Source organism: Macaca mulatta, chromosome 5 (genome assembly GCF_049350105.2).
Source record: "Macaca mulatta isolate MMU2019108-1 chromosome 5, T2T-MMU8v2.0, whole genome shotgun sequence".
Lineage (NCBI taxonomy): Eukaryota > Metazoa > Chordata > Mammalia > Primates > Cercopithecidae > Macaca > Macaca mulatta.
In genome coordinates, this window is record NC_133410.1 from 65,532,204 (window position 1) to 65,557,723 (window position 25,520).

General features: G+C 37.8%; 1 protein-coding gene across 2 annotated transcripts in view; it reads left to right on the forward strand.

The window, feature by feature from the left end:
• Nucleotides 1-25,520, forward strand: part of TMPRSS11A (transmembrane serine protease 11A) — a 64,730-nt gene that overhangs the window by 8,985 nt on the left and 30,225 nt on the right. The window contains exons 2-3 of one of the 2 annotated variants that reach the window (XM_028848176.2): nt 13,228-13,349; nt 15,142-15,269. In XM_028848176.2, the coding sequence (XP_028704009.2) occupies nt 13,228-13,349; nt 15,142-15,269 (250 nt within the window). The remainder of the gene's footprint in view (nt 1-13,227; nt 13,350-15,141; nt 15,270-25,520) is intronic. The other variant, XM_028848177.2, reaches the window with a different exon arrangement.

Here is a 25,520-nt window from a genome sequence, read left to right on the forward strand (position 1 = left end):
GCTGCTGATAAAGATATACCTGAGACTGGGCAATTTACAAAAGAGAGAGACTTAATGGACTCACAGTTCCATGTGACTGGGGAGGCCTCGCAATCATGGCAGAAGGTGAAAGGCATGATTGTCTTTCTTACACAGTGGCAGACAAGAGAAGAGAGCTTTTGCAGGCAAACTCCTCCTTATAAAACCATCAGATTTTGTGAGACTTATTCATTATCACAAGAATAGCATGGGAAAGAACCGCCCTCATGATTCAATTACCTCCCATCAGGTCCCTCCCATGATACATGGGAATTATGAGAGCTACAATTCAAGAAGAGATTTGGATGGGGACACAGCCAAACCATATCATTTTGCCCCTGGCCCCACCCAAATCTCATGCCCTCACATTTTAAAACCAATCATGCCTTTCATCAGTCCTCCAAAGTCTTAACTGATTTCAGCATTAACTCAAAAGTCCACAGTCTCATCTGGAACAAGGCAAGTCCCTTCCATCTGTGAGCCTGTAAAATCAAAAGCAAGTTAGTAACTTCCTAGACACAACAGAGGGACAGGCAGTGGATAAATAGAACCATTCCAAATCAGAGAAATTGGCCAAAATAAAGGGGCTAAACGCCCCATACAAGTCTGAAATCCAGCAGAGCAGTCAAATCTTAAAGCTCCAACATGATCTCCTTTGGTTCCATGTCTCACATGCAGGTCACACTGATGCAAAAGGTGGGTTCCCATGGTCTTGGGCAGCTCCAACCATGTGGCTTTGCAGGGTACAGTCTCCCTCCTGGCTGCTTTCATGGGCTGGCATTGAGTGTCTGTGGCTTTTCCCAGTACATGGTGAAAGCTGTCGGTGAATCTACCATTCTGGGGTCTGGAGGACAGTGGTCCTCTTCTTACAGCTCCATTAGGCAGCACTCCAGTAGGGACTCTGTGAAGAGGCTTTGACTCAATAGTTCCCTTCTGCACTTCCCTAGCAGAAGTTCTCCATGAGTGCCCCACTCCTGCACCAAACTTCTTCCTGGACTTCCAGGCATTTTCATACATCCTCTGAAATCTAGGTGGAGGTTGCCAAACCTCAATTCTTGACTTCTGTGTACCTGCAGGCTCAACCCCACATGGAAGCTGCCAAGGCTTGGGCCTTGCACCTTCTGAAGCCATGACCCAAGCTGTAGCTTGGCCTCTCTTAGTCACATCTAGAGCAACTGGGACACAGAGCAACAAGTCCCTAGACTGCACACAGCAAAGTGACCCTGGACCTGGTCCACGAAGCTATTTTTTCCTCCTAGGTCTCCAGGCCTGTGATGGGAGGGGCTGTCTTGAAGACCTCTGACATACCCTGGAGACATTTTCCCCATGTCTTGGTGATTAACATTCGTCTCCTCATTACTTATGCAAATGTATGCAGCCAGCTTGAATTTCTCCTCAGAAAATGGGATTTTCTGTTTCATCACATTGTCAGGATGCAAATTTTCTGAACTTTTATGTTCTGTCTTCCTCATAAAACTGAATGCCTTAATAGCACCCAAGTCACCTTTTGAATGCTTTGCTGCTTAGAAATCTCTTTCTCCAGATACTCTAAATCATCTCTCTCAAGTTCAAAGTTCCACAAATCTCTAGGGTAGGGCAAAATGCCACCAGCCTCTTTGCTAAAACATAACAAGGGTCACCTTTGCTCTGGTTCCCAACAAGTTCCTTATCTCCATCTGAGACCATCTCAGCCTGGATTTCATTGTCTAGATCACTATCAGGTTTTTGTTCAAAGCCATTTAACAACTCTCTAGGGAGTTCCAAACTTTCCCAAATTGTCCTGTCTTCTTCTGAGCCCTCTAAACTGTTCCAACCTCTGCCTGTTACCCAGTTCCAAAGTTGCTTCCACATGTCCAGGTATCTTTTCAGTGGCACCCCATTCTATTGGTACAAATTTACTGTATTAGTCCATTTTCACAGTGCTGATAAAGACATACCCAAGACTGGGCAATTTACAAAAGAAAGAGGTCTAATGGACTCATAGTTCCTTGTGGCTGGGGAGGCCTCAAATCATGGCAGAAGATGAAAGGCATGTCTTACATAGTGGCAGACAAGAGAAGAGAGCTTGTGCAGGGAAATTCCCCCTTATAAAACCATCAGATCTCATGAGACTTATTCACTATCATGAGAATTACATGGGAAAGACCCACGCCCGTGATTCAGTTACCTCCCATTGGGTCTCTCCCAAGACACAGCAGGTGGGAATTGTGGGAGGTACAATTCAAGATAAGATATGGGTAAGGACACAGCCAAACTGTATCACTGCCATATAAGGAATAATATTTGATAGATAAAGAGAGAGGATGACAGAAATGTGTATAAAGTACTTGGAAGCCTAGGTTGTAAGAATTTATGATCAGATAAATATATGATTCCACAGTGGGTGATGATTCATTTGTAACACATCAACAGCTACCATTTATTATACACTTACTAAATTTGAATCACTTTGTGCACATTATCTCATTTATTCCTTACAATCTTCGTGTGAGTTAGTCCCTATGCCTGCCCTATTTTATAGGGGGAAAAATTGCCTCAGATCACAGAGTTACTGGACATTAAACTGAAGCTACCCATATCTTCTTATTCCCAACAGATTCATAGATATGTTTCTGAAATATCTCTGGCAATGACAAGAAATTTACCCGCTGGAGATATGAAAGTAATATAAGCAAGATCTGAATATACACTATTAAAGGCTTTTTTACAACATTATCAAGGTGATCTGGTTACAAACAGAACAGATAGCTTTTAAGTGAGACAAATAAGTCCTTCCCTTACCTTACCTCTGCCACTTGTGTTGTTTTTCCTCTCTGAACCCGTTTCCTCATTAGTAAAATGGCAATAATAAAGCCTACCACATCAAGCTGTAGCGACAATTACATGAGATCACCTATATGACAACTCCTGACCCAGAGTAGGACTTATGCTAGAGTCCTTCATTTACTCACTTCATGGCTTTACATCTCTAGGTAGTATTTATTATCATCAGTTTACAGGGGAGAAAACTGAAATTCAGAGAGGTTTTATAAACTCAAGATACATGTTAGAGTCATAAGCAAGGACTGACACCAAAGTCTACTGACCTTAAAAGGTAGTTCCATATCTGCAATACCAAGATGTCCATAGAAGGTCTCTTTTTTTTTAAGTCTTAAACTCTCATTTTTTTGTTAACTTAATGGAAATTTGTTATTTGTGTTATTTTAAATATTTACAGAAAATAAGTTTACAATGCTTCATTATTTTCGATGTCATAGCACAGCTTGAGACTAAAGTAGTAAAGATTGTACTATGAATTGCATGAGGGTAGAGAAACCATGTCTTACTCATCCCTGCCTCCCTAAGCCAAACACGACATCTAAAATATAGTAGAGGCCCACTAAAACGTTGTGGGAAACAAAAACGGGTGGATGAGTGGATGGATGGATAGATAGATGGACAGCTGAATGGATCCTGAGACAGACAAAAGAAAGGACAAAGAAGAAATCATAAAGATTGTAATGGCTGGTAAATTCATAGAAGTAGTTTGTTAAGGCATATTTACATTGTACAGGACCCTGACACAGGCATTTGAATACAAACAATTCCTTTTGCACGCAGGCATATCATTTCAACATGATCCTTAACCGCCAACCTGATATATACTTTACAAACTTTTGTGGGTGATACTGTACCTAGTGCCAAAACATGTTAAAGCTAAGTGTGCATACACACACATGCATACATAAACACACATGCACACACACACACTGCATAATGTTAAGCATTACATACCTTTTCTAGAAAAGTAGAACATTCTGTAATAAGTTTTACTTTGTGGCTCAACCCTTTAATCAATTTTTAATAGTGTACTAATTAAATAGCATCTTCCTTTTATTATGTCATTCTAGGCCACACTGAGTACACTTTTTGTTGGTTAATGTTGCATTAAAAATATTCTGGCACTTCCTGATACCTTACCTAACTAAACTCCCTCATATGGGACAACTCCAAGATGATCTTAAAATCCCAAATGCTACTGTCATCAAAATTACATACAAAATATATCCTCACATGAAAATGCTCATTTTCTCAGCATGGCTGATTTCTATCAAGTATGTAATAATAATAACAATAAAAAGAATGATAACATCTCACATTTATATATTATTTACTCTATGTAGGTTACATTTAATATGTATTCATGCATTTAATCTTCATACAAATCCTATGAGATAGGTATCAATTTTATTTGCATTTTACAAATGGAAGAACTAAGACACAAAAGGGTCAAATGCTTTGCCTCACATTGCAAAGCTAGCAAGTGGCCAACTGGGACTTGAACTCAAGCAGTCTGGCTCCAGATATTGGCTCTTATTGTTAATGCTATACCACTCCCAATTAGAAGTCAGTTCACTCACATCACATTAATTTAAACTAATATGTGACTGTGCTCTATCATTAATTCAAAGTCTGAGTTCAATGCTATTGAAGAAAGCCTCTGCAGCTATAAGCTAGGATGATAAAACTCTATATTTTGCTAATATCTCAAGGTGAGAGGGAGTTAAATGCCAGTCATAGTTCAGGATACAACTAGAGAGAGACCATTAACTGAATGAGGGCAGGGAGGTCTAGAAGGGATAAGAAACTGAAATTAATTTCACTGATTAGGGTTGGATGGATGCTAGAGGAAAGGCAGGGCAACAGGAACGTGTAGGAACTCTGGCCTGACAGGCCAGATGTGATCAACAGTGAGTATCTGTGTGCTTGTCCTGAAGTGGCAGGCGATTGAAGTATCTCTCCAAGGGGATGAAGTATACATCCATGGGGAACCCAGGAAAGGTGCTGTCAATCACCTTCAGCCTCGATCTCCTCAGTTATGCTTTAATTTTTCCCTTTTTCTGTTTTGTTTTGGTTAGTTTGCTTAATTTCTGTCCCTGGGACCAGGATGAAGGCATTTTTCTAGGCAGGTGAGGAAATGACATATTTTCTTTTCTTGGCTCCTAACTTTCCTTCCCTGAGTTCCCCAAACTCAGCTCAGCCTGAATCTCTTCATCATTTTCCGCAGAGAATTACATTTGGTCTGGATTCACGGTGGTATTTTATTCAATGTTGCAATTCCCTCTTTGCTGCACCTCACCCCTACTCATATCTGGGAGTTAGAGACAGAAGGAATAGAAAATGTTTTCTTTGATTCTTCCTCTTCTGTTGACCTACCTGACCATGAGATATCCCATGAGAATATATCTAGAACCACCTTTTCAAAACTGTTCTGTGGAGCAGAAGGATCCCAAGAAATACTTTTTTTTTTTTTTTTTTTTCGAGACAGAGTTTCGCTCTTGTTGCCCAGGCTGGAGTGCAATGGTGCGATCTCGGCTCACCACAACCTCTGCCTCCTGGGTCCAAGCAATTCTCCTGCCTCAGCCTCCCCAGTAGCTGGGATTACAGGCATGCGCCACGACACCTGGCTAATTTTGTATTTTTAGTAGAGAAAAGGTTTCTCAATGTTGGTCAGGCTGGTTTCGAACTCCCGACTTCATGTGATCCGCCCACCTTGGCCTCTCAAGGTGCTGGGATTACAGGCATGAGCCACCACGCCTGGCCCCAAGAAATACTTTTTTACCACCATCCCAGTAGAGATGGGAGTAAAAAGTATATTTGGAAAACTATTATTTCAATCTAATTCAACCAGTAGTTTTCAAGTCTGTAAGAGCTAGGTGGTGTATTAGGCCCTGGGGTTATATTAGTTCTCAGATATATTAAAAAAAACACTAAGAAAAGCTGCTCATCTTTAATCTCATTTGAAACCATTAAAGGCGCTAAGATTTGCATAAGTGAGGATTCTATTTAACTTTATTTAAACCAGGGCTCCCCAAGTCCTGGGCTGCAGATCTGCAGAACTGTACCAGTCCATGGCCTGTTAAGAACTAGGCAGCACAGCAGTAAGCAGGAGGTAAGCAGTAGGCAAGTGAGCATTACCACCCAAGCTCTGCCTCCTGTTAGATCAGCAGAGGCATTAGCTTCTCACAGAAGCATGAACACTATTGTAAACTGCGTATGCAAGGGACCCAGGTTACACGCTTCTTATGAGAATCTAATGTCTGATAATCTGAGGTGGAACAGTTTCATTCCCAAACCATCCCCCCACCCCCATCCATGGAAACCTTGTCTTCCACAAAACCAGTCCCTGGTGCCAAAAAGGCTGGGGCTGCTGATTTAAACTATTTTTTCCAAATCTATTTGAATACGTGAAATCTCTTTTCCCCCCACTGCTTGGAAACACCATTTAAGAAATGCCCCAATGCTGTGTATGATTTATTCACCATCTTCAAGATCTTGCACACTTAGGAGGAAGAAGATATGTGTACACATAACATATCAAGAATTAAAACATATAGAGAATATTTAGAAGAATAGAAAAAAGTGTCAAATTAAGTAAAAGACTTTGAAGTTTACAAACAACTCCAAATATGGTCACTAATTTTTCCATACACATTTATCTCACATGCCTCTTTTCCATGACATTACTTTGGCCACCATTATGGGAACCTCTGTGGGGATGGGGAGCAAAGGAATTCTAACTTTTTGAAAGTATGTGAGAATTTAAAGCCAGTGGAAAGGGAAGAGATATGAAAGCAAAGTCAAATTTGAAACATAATCACAATGAAGATTGGTGGAGCTTCTTATCAGTAAAACCACCTCTACACTCACTTTATAAAACCTTTCACTTACCTTTTATGCTACTTAAAGTTCCACAAATTATCCATTTGGGTAAAAAGGAAGCCTATTCCGAAGAAGGAAAAAAAGTCTTTCCCAAGGGCAATTTGACATCACAGAGAAAATAGGATTCTAAGTCATAACAGCCACAGTAGGTTTTAACTCTGCGTACTGGCTGCATGAATTGAGCAAGTTATTCACCTACAAAATGACTACAAATTATTCTACTGACAATAGTGTTTGTAGAATAAAATATATCAACAATCCCTACAAAGTCAGCACTTCCTAAATAGCAGTTCTATATTCTATCATTTTGGGTATTAAATGGTCATTCTACAACAGTCATAGAATACCCAGACAGATATCCACTTATCAGAGTATATTAAGTCACCACAAAAGGTTGCTTTCCTTGTAGCAAATGACTAAGTTCAGTCTCTCAAAAAGAATCAGAATTTCCTTTAGTAAAAGTGGAGTTATCACTTTGCTTCTATAAGAACTTTCTTTCAGAAATAGGTCCTAGGCTAGAAAAATGGAAGCAAAGCTTTCTGGGTGAAATGACTCCACAGAATTTAGTACCTTAGAACCTTTGTTCTGTTACATTAGGAGTTAAGTAGACTTGTAGTTTGGCCTGAAAATCTGACCAATAATCCCTTTTAAAATCAGATAGTGTATTTTGGACTTCTTTATGAAGACTTGTGGAAAAATATCCTGTCGTAATTGGCATTTGTGTAATAGTCACATGCATCTACATTTATACACTGTTAATATATCTACAAGAAAGCAAAAAAAAAAAAAACAAAAACAAAAACAAAAAATCTCCCCAAAAGAAGAGACTTGGAGCTTAGAGATAAAATGATAAAGGCATATGGTTGATCCTGGAGTTGCCTAAGTGGCTGCCTGCAGGGAAAGGCTTTTCTAGGAAAAGTAAGACCCTTGTGAAGTAAAGGGTTTACAATGTCTTTGTCTTGACTCAAGTTGTCTTTGAATTCACGTACACAGAAGTTGCCAGCTTAGAACTTTCTTACTGAGAAACTGCAATTCCCAGCTCTGATCATTAACAATCCATCCTGCTTTGTATATTCTTCAATGAATGTGTCTTTCAGTCTGCAAGATTGCAGAAAGAAAAGTCATGAAATTATTCAAATTATCACCATGTTTTTATTGACAGCATATTTAGAAAAAAACTGGCATGATTGCATCCTTCTAAATCCCAAATAATCAAACCGAATGAAGGTCTAATGGATTTGGTCTAATTGGATTTCATGGAAATTATAGGTTGTGCTACTCTGAGTAAGGATAATGTGTTACTGTGAATAAGGATCATCTGTACTCTGGGGACTCACATTCATTTGGGCTGTCTGTCCCACAAGGGTCTGCCCCATCTCTTGTTTGGCCAGGTGACCTCCAAAGGTGATGCCTACCTTTGCCTTGGCCCACCAAGGCTCTTCCACCTCACCACGGGCTCCTTCTTAGTCACCATAACATCCCCAAAGACTGCAGAGTGTCAAGTAGTCATAATCAGGGATTACTTTTAGCTTTCTTCCCATTTTAATTTTTAAGAGTTTACTTTGTATTTCCAAAATTACTACCTCAGTAAAATATCCCTTAGTTATTTTTAATTCTATGCTTACCATAAAATTCCCTTTTCATCAAATAGTTCTCCCTCACCACCCCTACAAAAATGAAAGAATATTTAAATCTCACATGCTTTCTTTGAAGGCTATAGGTTTCTGTTCATTTTCCCGAAAGTCATAGTATTTTCAGTTATGGCAGGCAGAATTCTAAGAGAGCCCCTAAGATTCCCACCCTCCAGTGTACATACACTTTCTCCCAATTATTCAGTCAAACACTAAATCTAGGTGCTGCTGTGAGGACATTTTGCAGATATAATAAAGGTCCCAATAAATCAATTGGCTTGAAGATAGGAGAGTATCCTTGATGGGCCTACCTTAATCGTATGACATTTTTAAAGAGCCTGGACTTTCCCATAGGGAGATTCAAAGTGTGAGAGAGATTTGTTGTGAGGGAGATTCTCCACTGCTGGCTTTGAAGACGGAGATGGCCAAGTGACAAGTAATGGATGGCATCTGGGAGCTGAGAGAGGCCTCTGACTCGCAGCCAGCAAGAGAACAGAGACCTCAGTTCAGCTTCAAGGAACTGAGTTCTGCCTAATAACCTAAATCGGCTTGGAAGAGGATCACAAATTTCAGATGAGAAAGCCCCAATCAACACCTTGATTTCATCCATGTGAGATCCTGAGCAGAAAGCCCATCCATGCCACATACAGAGCTGTGAGCTAATAAATAGGTGTTGCTTTGATCTGCTAAATTTGTGGTAATTTGTTACAAAGCAATAGAAAATTAATACACCTGTGTTTGTTTTATCAACACAAGCAAAGCATAAAAAAATGCAGGAGCAAAATGGTGCATCTTTAATTTCAAAAAGGTTAGATTCCAAAAGCCTTTACCAAGTGTATTTCTTTTCAAATCTGAAGTAATCTTCCAAAAATGACTAATATGACCTCTCCAGAATGGGAAGGTGATGATATTTTCTTTTTGAGATGGAGTCTCTCTCTGTCACCCAGGCTGGAGTACAGTGGCACCATCTCGGCTCACTGCAACCTCCGCCTCCTGGGTTCAAGCAATTCTGGTGCCTCAGCCTCCCGAGTAGCTAGAATTACAGGTGTACACCACCACACCCAGCTAATTTTTGTATTTTTACTAGAGATGAAGTTTCACCATGTTGGTCAGGAGAGTCTTGAACTCCTGATCTTAAGTGACCTGCCCACCTCAGCCTCCCAAAGTGCTGGGATTACAAGCGTGAGCCACCGCGCCCAGTGGTGATACATTTTTGTTTTTATGTATTCCTTGTTTATATTGATAAAAGTGGGCAGTAAGTTGAAAATTTATGCATGTAGGATTTAGTAGCTGCAGCTTTTTTTTTTAAAATTAATTTATTATTATTATACTTTAAGTTGTAGGGTACATGTGCATAACATGCAGGTTTGTTACATATGTATACTTGTGCCATGTTGGTGTGCTGCACCCAACACACTTAAGCCTCAGCAATGGTGGGCGCCCCTCCCCCAGCCTCGCTGCTGCCTTGCCTCGAGATCGCAGACTGCTGTGCTAGCAAGGAGGAAGGCTCCGTGGGTGTGGGACCCTCCCGGCCAGGTGTGGGATATGATCTCCTGGTGTGCCTGTTTGCTTAAAGCACAGTATTGGGGTGGGAGTTACCCGATTTTCCAGGTGTTGTGTGTCTCAGTTCCCCTGGCTAGGAAAAGGGATTCCCTTCCCCCTTGCGCTTCCCAGGTGAGGCGATGCCTCGCCCTGCTTCAGCTCTCGCTGGTCGGGCTGAAGCAGCTGACCAGCACCGATCGTCCGGCACTCCCCAGTGAGATGAACCCAGTACCTCAGTTGAAAATGCAGAAATCACCGGTCTTCTGTGTCGCTGGCGCTGGGAGTTGGAGACTGGAGCTGTTCCTATTCGGCCATCTTCTCTCTCTTTCCTAGCTGTAGCTTTATCCTATGGCTTCTGCAGCTTTTGTAATCTGGCAGCGCACATCTGCTATACTATCTAAATGTTTCCTCAGAAGGAGAAACACTCTTTAACAACTTATCACTCTAGTCTGTTGGCCACCATTTTCCCTCAGATGCTCACAGCTCCTTCTGTGGGATTTGAAGATATGACTTCCATGACACTTGATCAGTATGTCAATGGGTATTGAACCACTCTTCAGCTCTGATCCCACGGTTCAGTTCCTATCTGTGTGACTTTATGTGTGTCTTGGTGGTGGGAAATGTGATTCTTTCATCTACTTTCTCTATTTATCTTACTCAGAGGAACCGTACTCTAATTGGAAAATGGATTGAAAGCTTATAAATTTCCTTGAGTTTTAACTTTTCTCCTTTGGTCTTTTTTTCTTTTCAAATGACTTGAAGGCATATTGATAAGCTTCTATGAGAAAATGAAGGGTTGAACAAATTGAACATGTATGACTGAATGAATAGATTAATACATAAATGATAAATTTATTCAATAATTTGAATGAAATCAATCGAGAGGCACTGAGAATAAATTTGTGTCCTAGAAGTTAGAAGACCTGAGTTTGAGATAACTAGTAGTTCTATTATACGGGAGAAATTACTTAATCATCACTGGACTTCATTTTCCTCATTTGGAAAGTAATTCAATTACACTAAACAGTCTTTAACTTCTCCTTCACTTATGAATATATGTTTTAAGCCATTTAAGATGTTAAATAATGTCACGTCCCATGGGACTTCTGTTTGTTGTTCTATTCAAGCATGTTAGCTCGTGTCTATCAGAGGACCTGCTGCCTTTCCACAGCCAGTTCTCTAGATTATTTTTAATCAGTCAGTGCGCACATGGTCAATATTTACTTAATAGAATTCAGTTCTCTTACATTCCACTAGGATTCTTGATTAATTTTATTACTTATGCCAAACTATTATCTTCTTAACTATTTTAGGTCCAAACAGTTTTACCTTTTATCCTGGCATTCATATATTTAAAAAAGTTTCATAAGGCTGGCCGCGGTGGCTCACGCTTGTAATCCCAGCACTTTGGGAGGTTGAGGTGGGCGGATCACGAGGTCAGGAGATGGAGACCATCCTGGCTAACACGGTGAAACCCCGTCTGTACTAAAAATACAAAAAATTAGCGGAGCGTGGTGGCGGGCACCTGTAGTTCCAGCTACTCGGGAGGCTGAGGCGGGAGAATGGCGTGAACCCGGGAGGCGGAGCTTGCAGTGAGCCGAGATCGCGCCACTGCACTCCAGCCTGGGTGACAGAGCGAGACTCTGTCTCAAAAAAACAAACAAGCAAGCAAAAAAAACCACATAAAAACAACCAAAAAAACCCCTGTTTTGTAGTCAAAAGAAAAACTTTTTATAAATCAACCGATCCTGTGAAGAAACTATGAAAAATATCCTCTCTTTCCAAAAAAAATTTAGACTATCAATATATACACATAAAGAGATGAACTCCGATAAAATGGATAAGTAAAATTCACTATGATAGCAAGTTTTAGAGAACAAGCACAGGAGTTAGTTGACCTGGGCCCTTAAACAGATATCCTCCCTCTCATCTCCTGTTATTTCCTGTGTAATGTTAGTATCATTCCTGCCTGACTCTCACAGATTTTTATGATTCCTACTCTGTACCAGGTGCCTTATTGGGTCTTAGTGGTAAAAAGATGAACAAGATTAATGTAGCCCATTGAGAAGCTATCTGTAAGTGAACATACACGCAAACTAATATTTGATTCAATGTGATAAGTGCTGTTGCTGGTCATAGGTGCCAGAAGAACAGCAGAGTTATTTTTTCCTCCAAAATTGTGGAAAAATTTTTATTCCTGGTGTGATGTAATATAAAATACACAGCACCACCTTTTCATTCTTTCTCATTCATTCTCATTCATTCTCATTCATTCTTGCCAAATGAATTTAACCAAAATCTAATCAAGACTTTAGATCTAAAGAAAATCTAAAGGTAATCCAATTTATAGGAAATGAGGGATATAGAAGAACAAGTTAAATAATACCACAGGAAAGCATTCAGACAAGTCCAGAAAGTAAGATGTTCTAAAGGACGATTAGCTTGATCTCTTCAACGGTCAATGTCATTAAAAACTCAAAAAGAAGCAGGACTCTTTTAGATTAAAAGAGATTAAAAAGGCATAACAACCAAGTGCACTACACGGTCCTTGATTATGTCCTGGCTTTTACAAACCATTTGCAATTATAATGAAACCATGGAGGGAAATTGAAGATGGACTGGGCATTAGATGATATGGCAGATATATTATTAATTTTTTAGGAGTGTTAATAGTATCATGGTTATGTTGGACATATCCTAATTGTTTATAATAATGATTTGGTAAAAAGACATGATGTCTTATTTCCCATTAAAATAGAGCAGCAGAAAAAAACAAATGAGCCAAATATGGCAAAAGTGTTAACAATTGATGTAATAACATTTTATATATATATATATATATATATATATATATATATATATATGGACGTTCAATTATAATATTCTTAGTAATTTTTTATGTCTGAACATTTTCATAATAGTTAAAAATAAAAGATAAAAGATAAAAATAATATAGATTTAAAATCACTTCGTAAACTCTAAAGTGATAGATAGATGAAAGAGATAATAAAGTGCTGTAGAAAGGCGGAATGGTCCCTTTTCAAGCATATGTGCCACCTTGGACCATGCTGCTAAGAGAAACCATTCCTGACTGCCACAAAGAGGCCATCAAATGCCTGTAGAATAGAAACCAGGAGCAACATTAGGATTCCCAGATCCTGATTTTTTTTTTTTAAACACATCTCCTCAGGCCAAGATGACGTTGAACAAAATTAAAGACCAACAACTTTTTGCAGGGAAAGGCAGGCTACAGCAGCTTGAACTTGTCTAAGGAGAGCTGAAAACCTGCAACATTACTATCTGAGAGTAACCAGTGGGCCCTTCCTTTTTGCAGGACGGTAGGATTTGGCACCCAAAGAAGGTATCTGAAGCCATGGATGATTGCCGTTCTCATTGTGTTGTCCCTGACAGTGGTGGCAGTGACCATAGGTCTCCTGGTTCACCTCCTAGTATTTCGTAAGTAAAATTAAGGATTTCACTCTATATGATTTTATTTTTCAGCAAAGCTTCATTTACATATATGTAAATGTAATTTCATCTAAAAAATTGCACATTTACCTGCAAATTTCCACAGAGTATGTTTAATTGTTTCAGTCATTTCATCAATAAGCAAGTACTAAATGCTTATTATATGTGACTACTTTTCTAGATACTCAGGATACAGCTTAATCAAAGTAGACAGATTTCCAATTTCCTTAGAACTCTCAATCTAGATTTGTGTGAGAATCTACACAAAAAGATCAAAAATTGTAATCGTCTGAAACTTACTAGTAATTATAATAAACAACTCATCACTTATTATATATTAAAATGTAAAGGTATGATAAATTAGTTATTAAAATTGGCTCTTTTACTCATGAACCATCATTTTCTGTCCAACATTTCTAAGGCAAAAGAAAAGCACTTGTCTAATAAAATAAGGAATTTTAAAATGATTGAAAACCTATAGTATGACACAATATTATCATTTATTTTTAGAGGAAAAAAAATTTACTCTTGCCAAAAAAATATTCAGGGAGTATATTTTTATCAATAAATATACTTGTAATTACACAAATAATGCGTTTCAAGATTCTTTTTTCATATTGAGTCTCTTTCTGAGAATACAAGCCATTTATATTTTTTGACAAATCTCTACAATGTCACTCTCACATGAATGTATGTGATAAATAACTCAGGCTGCTCACTTTAATGGTCTTATCTGTCGTCACCTTCCACAGACTAAATGGGGGAGCAAAGACTCTATCTGGAGCCTTAAAGGGCTTAAGATCATAGTCCTAGGCCTTATATGACAACTCCAGCTGTAGTTTATACCGTTGGCAAAAGATTCTCAGGTCTGTTTATGTGGTTGCATAAAAGCCCAATGAGAGTAAGGTTTGACAACAGTATGACTTACATGGATAAGTAATCAGGATGTCCAAAAAGATATTACAAGGTCAGAGATTTCCCACTTAAGACATACGCCTTCCTGATATCCCTGTTTCTTTCCTTGATTTGTAGTCTGGAAACCCACTGCCTCTTCCCTGAGCCAGGCTTCTCAAGGATTTAGGTTGTCTTGTGTTTATTCCATTCTCTATCTTTAACTCTGTAGCTGTCTTACCCACTCTGGGCCTTACTCCTCAGATTACCAAATTCCTTAGGAGTCCCAACTACTTTCCTTTCTTATATTTCCTAATAGATTTATCCCTGTTGCACACTAGTCTCGTCTTCAATCTCAAGACAGCTCCTCTCTACACTTTCTTTTCAAGTTTTTCTTAGTGTGCCTGACAGTCTTGTTACAAATCAAAATTCACAAGGACATTCACTTATCTCTACTTCCACTAGAGCGTATGGTGGTACACATTTCAACTCAGCAAGGAGCAATGTAGCAATGAAATGTTCAAGCTCTACAGCTAGACTGGATTTAAAGCTTGGACAGGCCACCTACTAGTTATAGAACAAGTTACTTAACGCCTCTGTGCCTTACTTTTCTTATCTGTAAAATGAAGATGATACCAATCTTAGAGAGCTGGTGTGAGGATTAAATGAGCTAATTCATGAAAACTGCACAGGACTGTGTCTGGCATATTGTAGAAACTCAATAAATGGCAGCTATTATAATTAATATAAAACATTAATTTTTTAAAACAAAATTCAAATATGAAGGAGCTCAGGGACATATTCAAGACTTTATATTGGCCCCACTATAATTGGGTTCTGAAATCTTTGTCCAAACCATTTAGTTTCCTATTTTTCATTTCCATTACAGACCAAAAAATGGAGTACTATCATGGCTCCTTTAAAATTTTAGATCCACAAATCAATAACAATTTTGGACAAAGCAACACATATCAACTTAAGGACTTACGAGAGACGACCGAAAATTTGGTGAGTCAGGTAAACTTCTTTTTATCACAGAATAATGTAAGTGGAAGGGATTTTGTGGATCATTTCTCCATTTCTAAAAACATGATTTTCAGACCACCCACATTAGAATCATCTTGCAGATTGCTAGGCCGCATCTCAGACCTGCTTAATCAGAGTCTGATGAGATGGGTAGGTGGGGAGAGGGGAGTAAGGGAATCTGCATGTCTAACAAATGGGTGATTCTAATAAGCCCCTCTTTCTAACTCAACTACCTTATTTAAAGGTAAGAGAATTGAGGCCAAGATATCCTAGCCCATTTCTTCCCCAATTCCACTAAGTTTCCCCAGAAGAAAAGCCTAATCATACCAAAACTAGTTTTTATAAGTCCACACACTTTTTTGTAAGACTGCATTTTAAGATTTTGAGTATTTTCAGAATTTACATTCATCTTGTAAGTGTATTGATAAAGACAAAAACTCAGACTTATTTTGTAGTAATCAAGTCAAATGCTAATAATTTTGTTAAAGCTAAAGTGCAAGACTGCTCCCAAAAAGAAAAAAGCACACTCAGTTACATAATCATTCCACTCAGAATGCCCATGAACTCTCACTCGATAACTAGGTTCAAATTAATTTTTCTGACAAGGAAGCACAGAAGCAGAGAGTTATTTTAAAAAGAAAGAAGGGACAAATGTGTTGGTTTGTTTTAGTCAAAGAACCATTTTTAAGACACTTTCTTTCTCAAATCATTTATCATTTCTTCCTGTGATCATTTGCTCTTTGTCCATAGTATACCTAATGGCATCATATTTACAATAATATCGTAGACTTTATAATCTCTATTTTCAGTTAACATTAAATCATGCACAATTTTTTAATTTTGTGGTTTCATCTTTCCCAACCAATAGTTAATGTCTACAGATTGATATAGATTCTTCATTCTTTCACATGCAGAGCATCTTATAAAAGAGCATTTGCAATCAATTCTTGAGTTATGCTAGGATGAACTTGGAGCCTGCACCTATACACCCAAATACCTCCTCTACTCCTCCAGTCCTAAGTGACTCCACATAACCTCCTCAATGTAAAAAAAGAAAACTCTTAACTTGCCTTAGTTAAAAAGATAAACACATTATTTGAATGATGGAAAATGTTACAATTTACTGGGAATTTTTGAAATTTGTTTAATTGATGTTTTATGGCCAACACTATGGTTACTGTTGTTGTTGTAAGTTAACCAAGCAATTCTGTCTTCACTGAAGTAAATGGACAAGAATGCAAAGGCTCTAAAAGAAGTGAGAGAAATGCAGAAGTGCATGATGAACAGAAACTCTATTTAAAAATGGACTTTTAAGTTTCAGCTAAGCATGTGTTCCTTCAAAGGCTAAGACTAAGTTAAATAAGGACATATTATCATCATGGGTACCTGCATTATTTATTTATCCTCCTTTATCACCATAGCATAAGCGCTTACCCTCCCCCTTGCAGGCAACCATTCTGTTTCATGAGGTATTCTTTTGTTTGTATTCATTCTTACAAAAATATGTTTTGCTGTTTTGCATGCACATGCTTTTAACTTACATTTTGTGTTATAAATCACTTTTGTTTCACCTCTTTTTACTGAGAACTTTTAAAAAGATCTATGTTACTATATATACCTTTAGTTTATTGCTGTTAACTGCTAATTCATAGTGTGTATCTACTATACTTTACCTGCCTGTCATGCCAAGAAATGCCACACTAAACAGACTCCTACTTACCCCCTTATAGACCATGCAAGTACTTCTGGAAGCAGAATTACTAGGTCATTGAATGCACATATACTTAATTTGACCATTTGGCGCAGGTTTGCTCTTCAAAATGGCTGAATCAGTGTGCACTCCCATCTACAGTGCATGAGGATTTCATGTCCCCACGTCTAACCAACACTTAGTATCTTAGTATGTTTAGGCTACTACAACAAAAAAATCCCATAGGCTGGGTATCTTAAACAATGAACACTTATTTCTCATAGTTCTGGAGGCTGAAGGTTCCAAGATGAAGATGATCAAGGATCTAGCAGATGTCTGGTGAGGGCTTGCTTCCTGGTTCATAGAACACCACCTTGCTGTGTCCCTCATGGCAGAAGCCATAAGAGAACTTTCTTTTGTAAGGACACGAATGACTTTCATGAGAACTCCACCCTCATGACCTAACTATCCTCCAAAGGCCCCATCTCCTCTATCATCACTTTGAGAGTTAGGATCTCAAAATATAAACTTCAGGGGAACATAAACATTCAGTCCACAGCACTTCAAATTATTTGACTTTCTGAATTTGCCACACTAATAAGTATAAAGTAGTATTTTATCTGTGATTTACTTTGCATGTTCTAATTACTAATGAGTTTGTGCATTGTTATGTATAATTACTAACTTTTTGGACTTTCATTTCTATAAATTGCCTGTACATATTCTTTGCCTATTTTTCTGTTAGACTTCCTTTTTTACCTTATTTGTATTGCTTTGCAGAAGTTCTTTACATTTTCTAGATATTGATAGTGTGTTGGTTGTAGACACTGCACTTATCCATTCTGTCTTCTACTAATATTGACCATGTTGTTCTTTACAAAACAGAAATCTGTAACTGAGGTAATCATTTTTTCACTGTTTTGCCTTATGATTGTATTTTGAAGCTTTTCTTTAAGAAGTCCTCCTTCCCTTCTAAGACATAAAAATATTTTACTATGTTATTTATTAACCTTATAGTTTTATCTTTTACATTAGGTCTCTAGTACATGTGGAATCCACCTTTGGATGAGAGGTTAGGTAGATTCAGTTTTTTAATTCATATAGTGAGCCAGTTTTTAAATATAAATAGCTAAAATATCTTGGCTTTTCCTAACATGTGATGTGATTATTGAGCTCATTGCATGCATTTCTTGGCACCTGGGTCTTGCAGAAGAGGAAACATGATCTGTCTCCTCAAACTGCTTCCAATCTTTTTGGAGAGATGTGAGTAACACACATGGAACTGAGTATCATGACATGATGTAATTAAGGGCTAAATTATATGTTGAGCACAGTAAGTACAGAAAAACTTCAAAACCAGACAAAGATTCCCATGGTCAGAAAAGGCTTTATATTATTTTAACTCTGTTTAAATAAGACAGGTGTTTTTCTCCTCCCATCTCCCACCAGGTTAGCTTTAGAAGAATTACGGGAAGAGTTTATGCCTCATCCTGAGCCACACCTGTTTATTGTTGCTAAATCCCGATGAATACAACCAGATTCTTCTTTCTGTCCTACATGGGTGCTAATTAGACAACCAAGGAAGACAGGTGGCAGGTCCTGTTCTTCCTCTCTTTGGGCTTTACTGATTTGAATGCAAATTGAGATGCAAAAGTAAAATGAGTTCATATTTAGATACTGCTATAATCCATCCCTGTTCCCTGAGATAGTGGAGCAGATATATCTCATCTCTCATATCATCCTTCAGAGAAGAGTCCATTAATCAGACATTACTGATGTCTGATTACTGTAGGCTGGTCATCCTGCAGGCAGACAAGCATGGCATCCAGCAGAAGCTGAGAGCATGCACTTCGAGGGAGGGAAGGATAAGCCAGGAATTTATGCTGAATGAGCTGGCTAAGTATACATGTTCAATAAGTTCTAGTGGAAGTCACAAATACTTATGAAAGGAGAAACATGACCATGTGCAATTGAGCTTTATGCCTCTTACTGTTTTGCATGTTCAAAAAATGGTGGCATTAGCATGATCCAAGGGTGGAGTTTTCAGCCATTTGATGTTAAAAGGTGAAGCTGAGGACACGAAACCCTTACTATGCGTCCTCTGTGAGTCAGCCAAAACCAGTCTGGACTGCTAGCTAGATTAACAAAGAAAAAAAGAGAGAGAAGATACAAATAAGCACAATCAGAAATGACAGAGGTAACATTACAACCAATCCCACAGAAATACAAAAGATCATGTGAGACTATTATGAACACTTCTATGTAGATAAACTAGAAAATCTAGAGGAAATGGGTACATTCCTGGAAAAACACAATCTTCCAAGATTTAATAGGAAAGAAATTGAAACCCTGAACAGACCAATATTGAGTTCATAATTAAATCAATAATTTAAAAAACCTACCAACCAAAAGGAAAAAAAGGCCCAAACTAGAAGGATTTACAGCCAAATTCTACCAGACATACAAGAAATAGCTAGGACCAATTCTAATGAAGTTATTCCAAAAAATTGAGAAGAGTCTTCTTCCTAAATCATTCTATGAAGTCAGCATTACCCTGGTGCCAAAACCTGACAAAGACACAATGAAAAAAGAAAAATTACAGGCCAATATCCCTGATGAACATAGATATAAAAATCCTCAACCAAATACCAGCAAACCAAATCCAGCAGCACATCAAAGAGTGAATTTTCCAAAATCAAGTAGTCTTTATTTCTGTGATGCAAGACTGGTTCAACATATGTAAATCAATAAATGTGATTTACCACATAAACCGAATTAAAAACAAAAACCATACAATTATACAGGCACAGTGGCTCACATCTGTAATCCCAACACTTTGGGAGACTATGGTGGGCAAATTACCTGAGGTCAGAAGTTTGAGATCAACATGGTGAAACCCCATCTGTACTAAAAATACAAAAATTAGCCGGGCATGGTGGCATGGTGGCAGGTGCCTGTAATTCCAGCTACTCGGAAGGCCGAGGCAGGAGAATCACTTGAACCCAAGAGGCAGAGGCTGCAGTGAGCTGAGATCACGCCATTGCACTGCAGCCTGGGTGACAGCGCAAAAATCCATCTCAAAAAAATTAAAAAATTAAAAATTAAAATCATACAATCATCTCAATAGATGTGGAAAAATCTTAGATAAAATTAAACATCCCTTCATAATAAAAACTCTTAACAGGCTAGGCATCAAAGAAACATACTTCAAAATAATAAATGCCATCTTTGACAAACCCACAGCCATCATCACACTGAATGGGCAAAAGCTGGAGGCACTCTCCTTAAGAACAGGAACAATACAAGAATGTTCACTCTCACTACTGCTATTCAACATAGTACTAGAAGTTCTAGAAAGAGCAATCAGGCAAGAGAAAGAAGTAAAAGACATCCAAATAGGAAAAGAGGAAGCCAAATTCTCTCTCTTTACTGACAATATGATTATATGCCTAGAAAACCCTAAAGGCTTTACAAAAAGATTCCAAAACTGATAAACAACTTCTGTAAATTTTCAAGATACAAAATCAATGTAGAAAATTCAGTAGCATTTCTAAACAATAATGTCCAAGCTGAGAGCCAAATCAAGAACACAATCCCATTTACAGTAGCCATACACACACACATGAAATACCTAGGAATACATTTAACCAAGGAGGTAAAAGATCTCTATAAGGAAAATTACAAAACATTGTTGAAAGAAATCAGAGATGACACAAATGAATGGAAAAACACTCCATGCTCATGGATTGGAAGAATCAATATTGTTAAAATGGCCCTACTGCACAGAGCAATCTACAGATTCAATGCTATTCGTACAAAACTACCAACATAATTTTCCACACAAAATTAGAAAAAGCTTTCGTAAACTTCATATAGTACTAAAAAAAAAAAAAAAAAAGGCCTCAATAACCAAAGCACTCCTAATTAAAAAGAACAGAGCCAGAGGCATCACACTACCCGACTTCAAACTATAATTTAAGGCTACAGTAATCAAAACAGAATGGTACTGGTACAAAAACAGACACATAAACCAATGGAACAGAATAGAGAACCCAGAAATAAAGCCACACATCTACAGCCATCTGATATTCGATAAAATTAACAAAAATAAGCAATGGAGAGAGAACTTTCTATTTAATAAATGGTACTGGAATAGCTAGCTAGTCAGAAGCAGAAGGATGAAATTGGACCCCTAACTATCACCACATACAAAAGCTAACTCAAGATGGAGTAAAGAATTAAATGTAAGACCACAAACAATTAATGTAAGAACCCTAGAAGGAACCCTAGGAAATATGTTGTAGACATCAGTCTTGGCACAGGATTTATGACTAAGTCATCAAAAGCAATTTCAACAAAAACAAAAATTGACAAGTTGGACCTAATTAAACTAAAGAACTTCTGTACAATAAAAGAAACTATCAACAGAGTAAACACACAGCCTACAAAATGGGAGAAAATATTTGCAAACCATGCATCTGAAAAGGTCTAATGTCCAAAATCTGTAAAGAACTTAAACAACTCATCAAGCAAAATAAACCAAATAACCCCATTAAAAAGTAGGCAAAGAACATGAAAAGACGCTGCTCAAAAGAAGACATACAAAGCAGTCAAGAAACATATGAACAACTGCTCCACGTCAGTAATCATCAGAGTAATGCAAATCAAAACTACAGTGAGATACTATCTCATACCAGTTAGAATGGCTATTATTAAAGAGTAAAAAAATAACAGATGCTGATGAGACTGTGGAAGAAAGAGAATGCTTCAATACTGTTGGAAATGTAAATTGGTTCAGCCACTGTGGAAAGCAGTTTGGAGACTTCTCAAAGTACCAAATAGAACTACTACTCAATCCAGCAATCCTCTTCCTGGGTGTATACCCAAAGGAGAATAAACTTTTCTCCCAAAAAGACAGATGCACTGTCACATTAATTACCACAGTATTCACAATATCAAAGATGTGGAATCAACCTAGATGCCCATCAGTGGTGGATTGGACAAACAAATTGTGGTATCTATATACATATATATTTTATATATATATATATAATATATATATGTATATACATATGTATATATATATGTATATACATATGTATATATATATATACACACCATGGAATACTATGTAGCCATAAAAAAAAATGAAATCATGTCCTTTGCAGCAACATGGATGTAACACCACAAGGAAGGCACTGTTATCTCCTCTTTACAGGTAAGAGAACCAAGCTTCTGAAATTAAGGTCCATAGCTGGAAAATGATGGAGGGGAGATTTGAAGTCATCTAGGTAACTCCATACATGTGCTCTTTCCACTAAATTGTTCTACTGTCAGGAAAGGACTCAGCTAAGATAGAAGAGAAAATTATTAAAATCTAAATCAATTCTTCTCTCATTTAATTTTTTAAATCCATAAAGATTATAAATCCTCTATGCTGTGCTAGCTCACTTTTTCTTGACAGATACATTAGATACACTTACTATAGAAAAATAGTCTCGTTCTCATTTCCCTGTATCAGTTTTTGGTGAGGAAGGCAAAGGTAGAAGGAACTGTAATAGAGAGAGATGAAGGAAACTGATGGATATATTGACGTAGGTATGTATATCTAGTGTGAACAATCTACAGTTGGAAGAAAGATGTGAATGAGTATGCTTTTTGAGGGAAGTTTTTTGAGAAAAGAAGTAATATGAACTATTTCTAAATTTCCTGATAAAGTTACAAATACAGCATAGTCTTCACAGGAGGATCTATGTAGTTCATCATTCATCATTCAGCAAATACAGCATGATGTCAGGTTAGGCACTATAAAAGGCTAAGAAAAATGATTCTCTCTCATAAACGAATCAAATTGAGAGATTTAGAAGACAACAAATCTGGAGAGGACATGAACTTTCTAAATAATGACCTTCCCTTGCTTTGGGTATCCTGGTTTTAAATATTTTTAGTACAGCTTTAAATAGATCCAAATGAGATATTTTCCTCTTTTAAAAAAGCAATTCAAAGATCTAGGTTTTTGTGGTACACCGAAAGTTAATACTTTATTCTTTAAAATCCTAAATTGCAAACTTTTAAATTCTATAAATATTTTGCCTCATAATTTCAGAAATGTAAACCAATTTGGGATATGGATATCTCATATATTGCTACTTGTTACATGTGATTAGTCACAGATGTCTGTCCATTTCCTTCTGACATTCCACAAAGAAACATTGAAGAAGGACCGGTGCAATCAAAGAAATGACTGATGGCATCACAAAGTATCACATCCCATTTGATGATCTGATTACCTCTTTGTTTAGGGTGATCTGAAAGTCACAGTTTCATGGCATCCTCCACACCCACACAGCATGTATGACACTGGTCAGTTAGACCTGACCCCAAGAAGGCTAATAAGCCTCAAAATTCTGTGAACATCACTCAGTGCTCTGGTTGACTAACCTCTATCCAGGCCTGAGAGAATGGTTCATAGCTGACTTCTTGGATCAAAAAAACACCTGGAGTTTTATATGGATATGACACAAATTTTAAAGGATTGCAGTAAAAACTACCAAGGTTATGGTTCTTATTTTTGGGGAGTAAAGAAAATAGGCTGCCTTTGGAGAGGGGTGCAACAGTTTCTGATCCACTTACAAACTGCTTGCTGTCCATCAGTGGGTAGGAGGTCTTAGTGAGAACCTACCTGCATGCTCATCTTGAGGCAGGCACTATGAAGGCATTAACAGGCTCTGAAGCTACATGGCCCTTGTTTCAGTGAGCTCTGTGGCTCACTGCTGTGTCAACTTGGGCAAGTCACTTCCTCTTCTATGAAATGTGGATAATCATAGTACTCACCTTAGAGGGTTGATTTGAAAGCAAATGAGTTCAAACACAATGACGTCTGTGCTTGGTGCATATATGGCAGACAACAGTGATTCCTACTATTATAATTATTACAGTCTTACCAAGGAGGAGCCTTCCACAAATAATCAATTACCTGAAAATGTCCACAAACAGGGAAAAAAAATCCCTTCCAATAATTCATGTGCAATTTTCTTTTTTTTCTAGGAGCATTGATCTCAACCTGATGTAAAGCAAACACTTTAAAAAGTCTTGTAAAATTTTCCTGGTAAATGCAAAACTTTCTGATAAATAAATTCTCACCTTTTTATTAATTTGTTTATTCAACAAAAATATACTTCAAACCAACACATGCAAATCACTATGCTATTTTCTAGAGTATGAAAAGATAAATTGCCAGCTCTATGCATAAAGGGTTTGCCATTTAACAAAAGAGACTATATATTTGAATAAATATATAGTGAATATATTGCATAAATATATAATGAATGTCTACATTAAAGAATAGAAGGCGTAAGAGGAATTAGAAAAATTGAGACAGAAGGAAGACAGATTAGTTTGAGATTAATGAATATCCCCAAAGAAGGTATTATCTGAGATTGACCTTGAAGGATAGTTGTGATTCAGGAACATAGAACTTGCAGAATGAGAAGGTTGCTACAGACCAAAGGAACAGCCTGAGAGGGGCGAGTATGCAGGAAAATGAGGGCCACGCCTGAAAGAACTGGTGGTGTTGAAGATGGGGCCGGGCAGGTTTGTCACAGAGGGAGAGGACCTTGAATGTCTGACATTGTGAACAGAGGCTCCAAAGCTCAAATTCTCTATTTCTACCTTGAGTTCAATCCTTGTGGCAATGAAACTTCAGTGAAGCTTTATTTAAGGCGAAAAGTGTTTTTTAAAAGCCCTCTTACATAATATCCTTTGCATATTACTCATGTTATAATGAGGAGAAAGCAATAGGATGTAAAGTTTTTTTCACAGCATAGTTTTGGTTTCTTTAATGCTAAGGAGCTCACCTGGTGTTATGTTGGAAAAAACAGCTTTTATATTTCATTTACATTCCATATGCCAGTCTTTGGTGACATATGTACCTGCGGTTTGCAGTGTTAGCCACAAAACACTCCCTAAGTGAATACATAGACTGCTGTAAGGGGAGCCAGCCAGGAAGCATCTGCAGAGAAAAGCAGGCAACATGTATAAACAGAGTTAATTCAGGAATGAGAGCTGAATGGCTGGGCGAGTCTGTTTGTTTGAGTTGACAGCCTCTCCCTCACTCTTTCATTAAACACCCAACTAATCTTCAATTGCCCTCTTGGAACTTAATCTCAGTGTAATTTCTAGCATGTCAAAATCATCAAGCAGAAAGAGATACTACCCTGAAAGAGGGTCTTCTGTTCAATGCTAGGAGACAAACTCCAAGTACAAAATTCTAGAAATGCCCTAAAGAAGGAGGTAGGATAGATTTACAAACTGCTAATGCTATTAGGTTGCATAGATATAGATTTATAACAAGCTGGCACACAGCTTTAAATGTATAAGTTTCTCTGAAACTTCTGGGAACTTGGAATGCCAGAACGTTGGCGGAAAGAATGCTTCTAATAATGAAAGCCATCATCTGCCATGGAAACAATTTCCAGGTCTTTAGAAAGCTAGTTTATACATAAGCTCCATTCAACAATAAAACTTATGTTCATGTTTTTTCTGATTTTCCT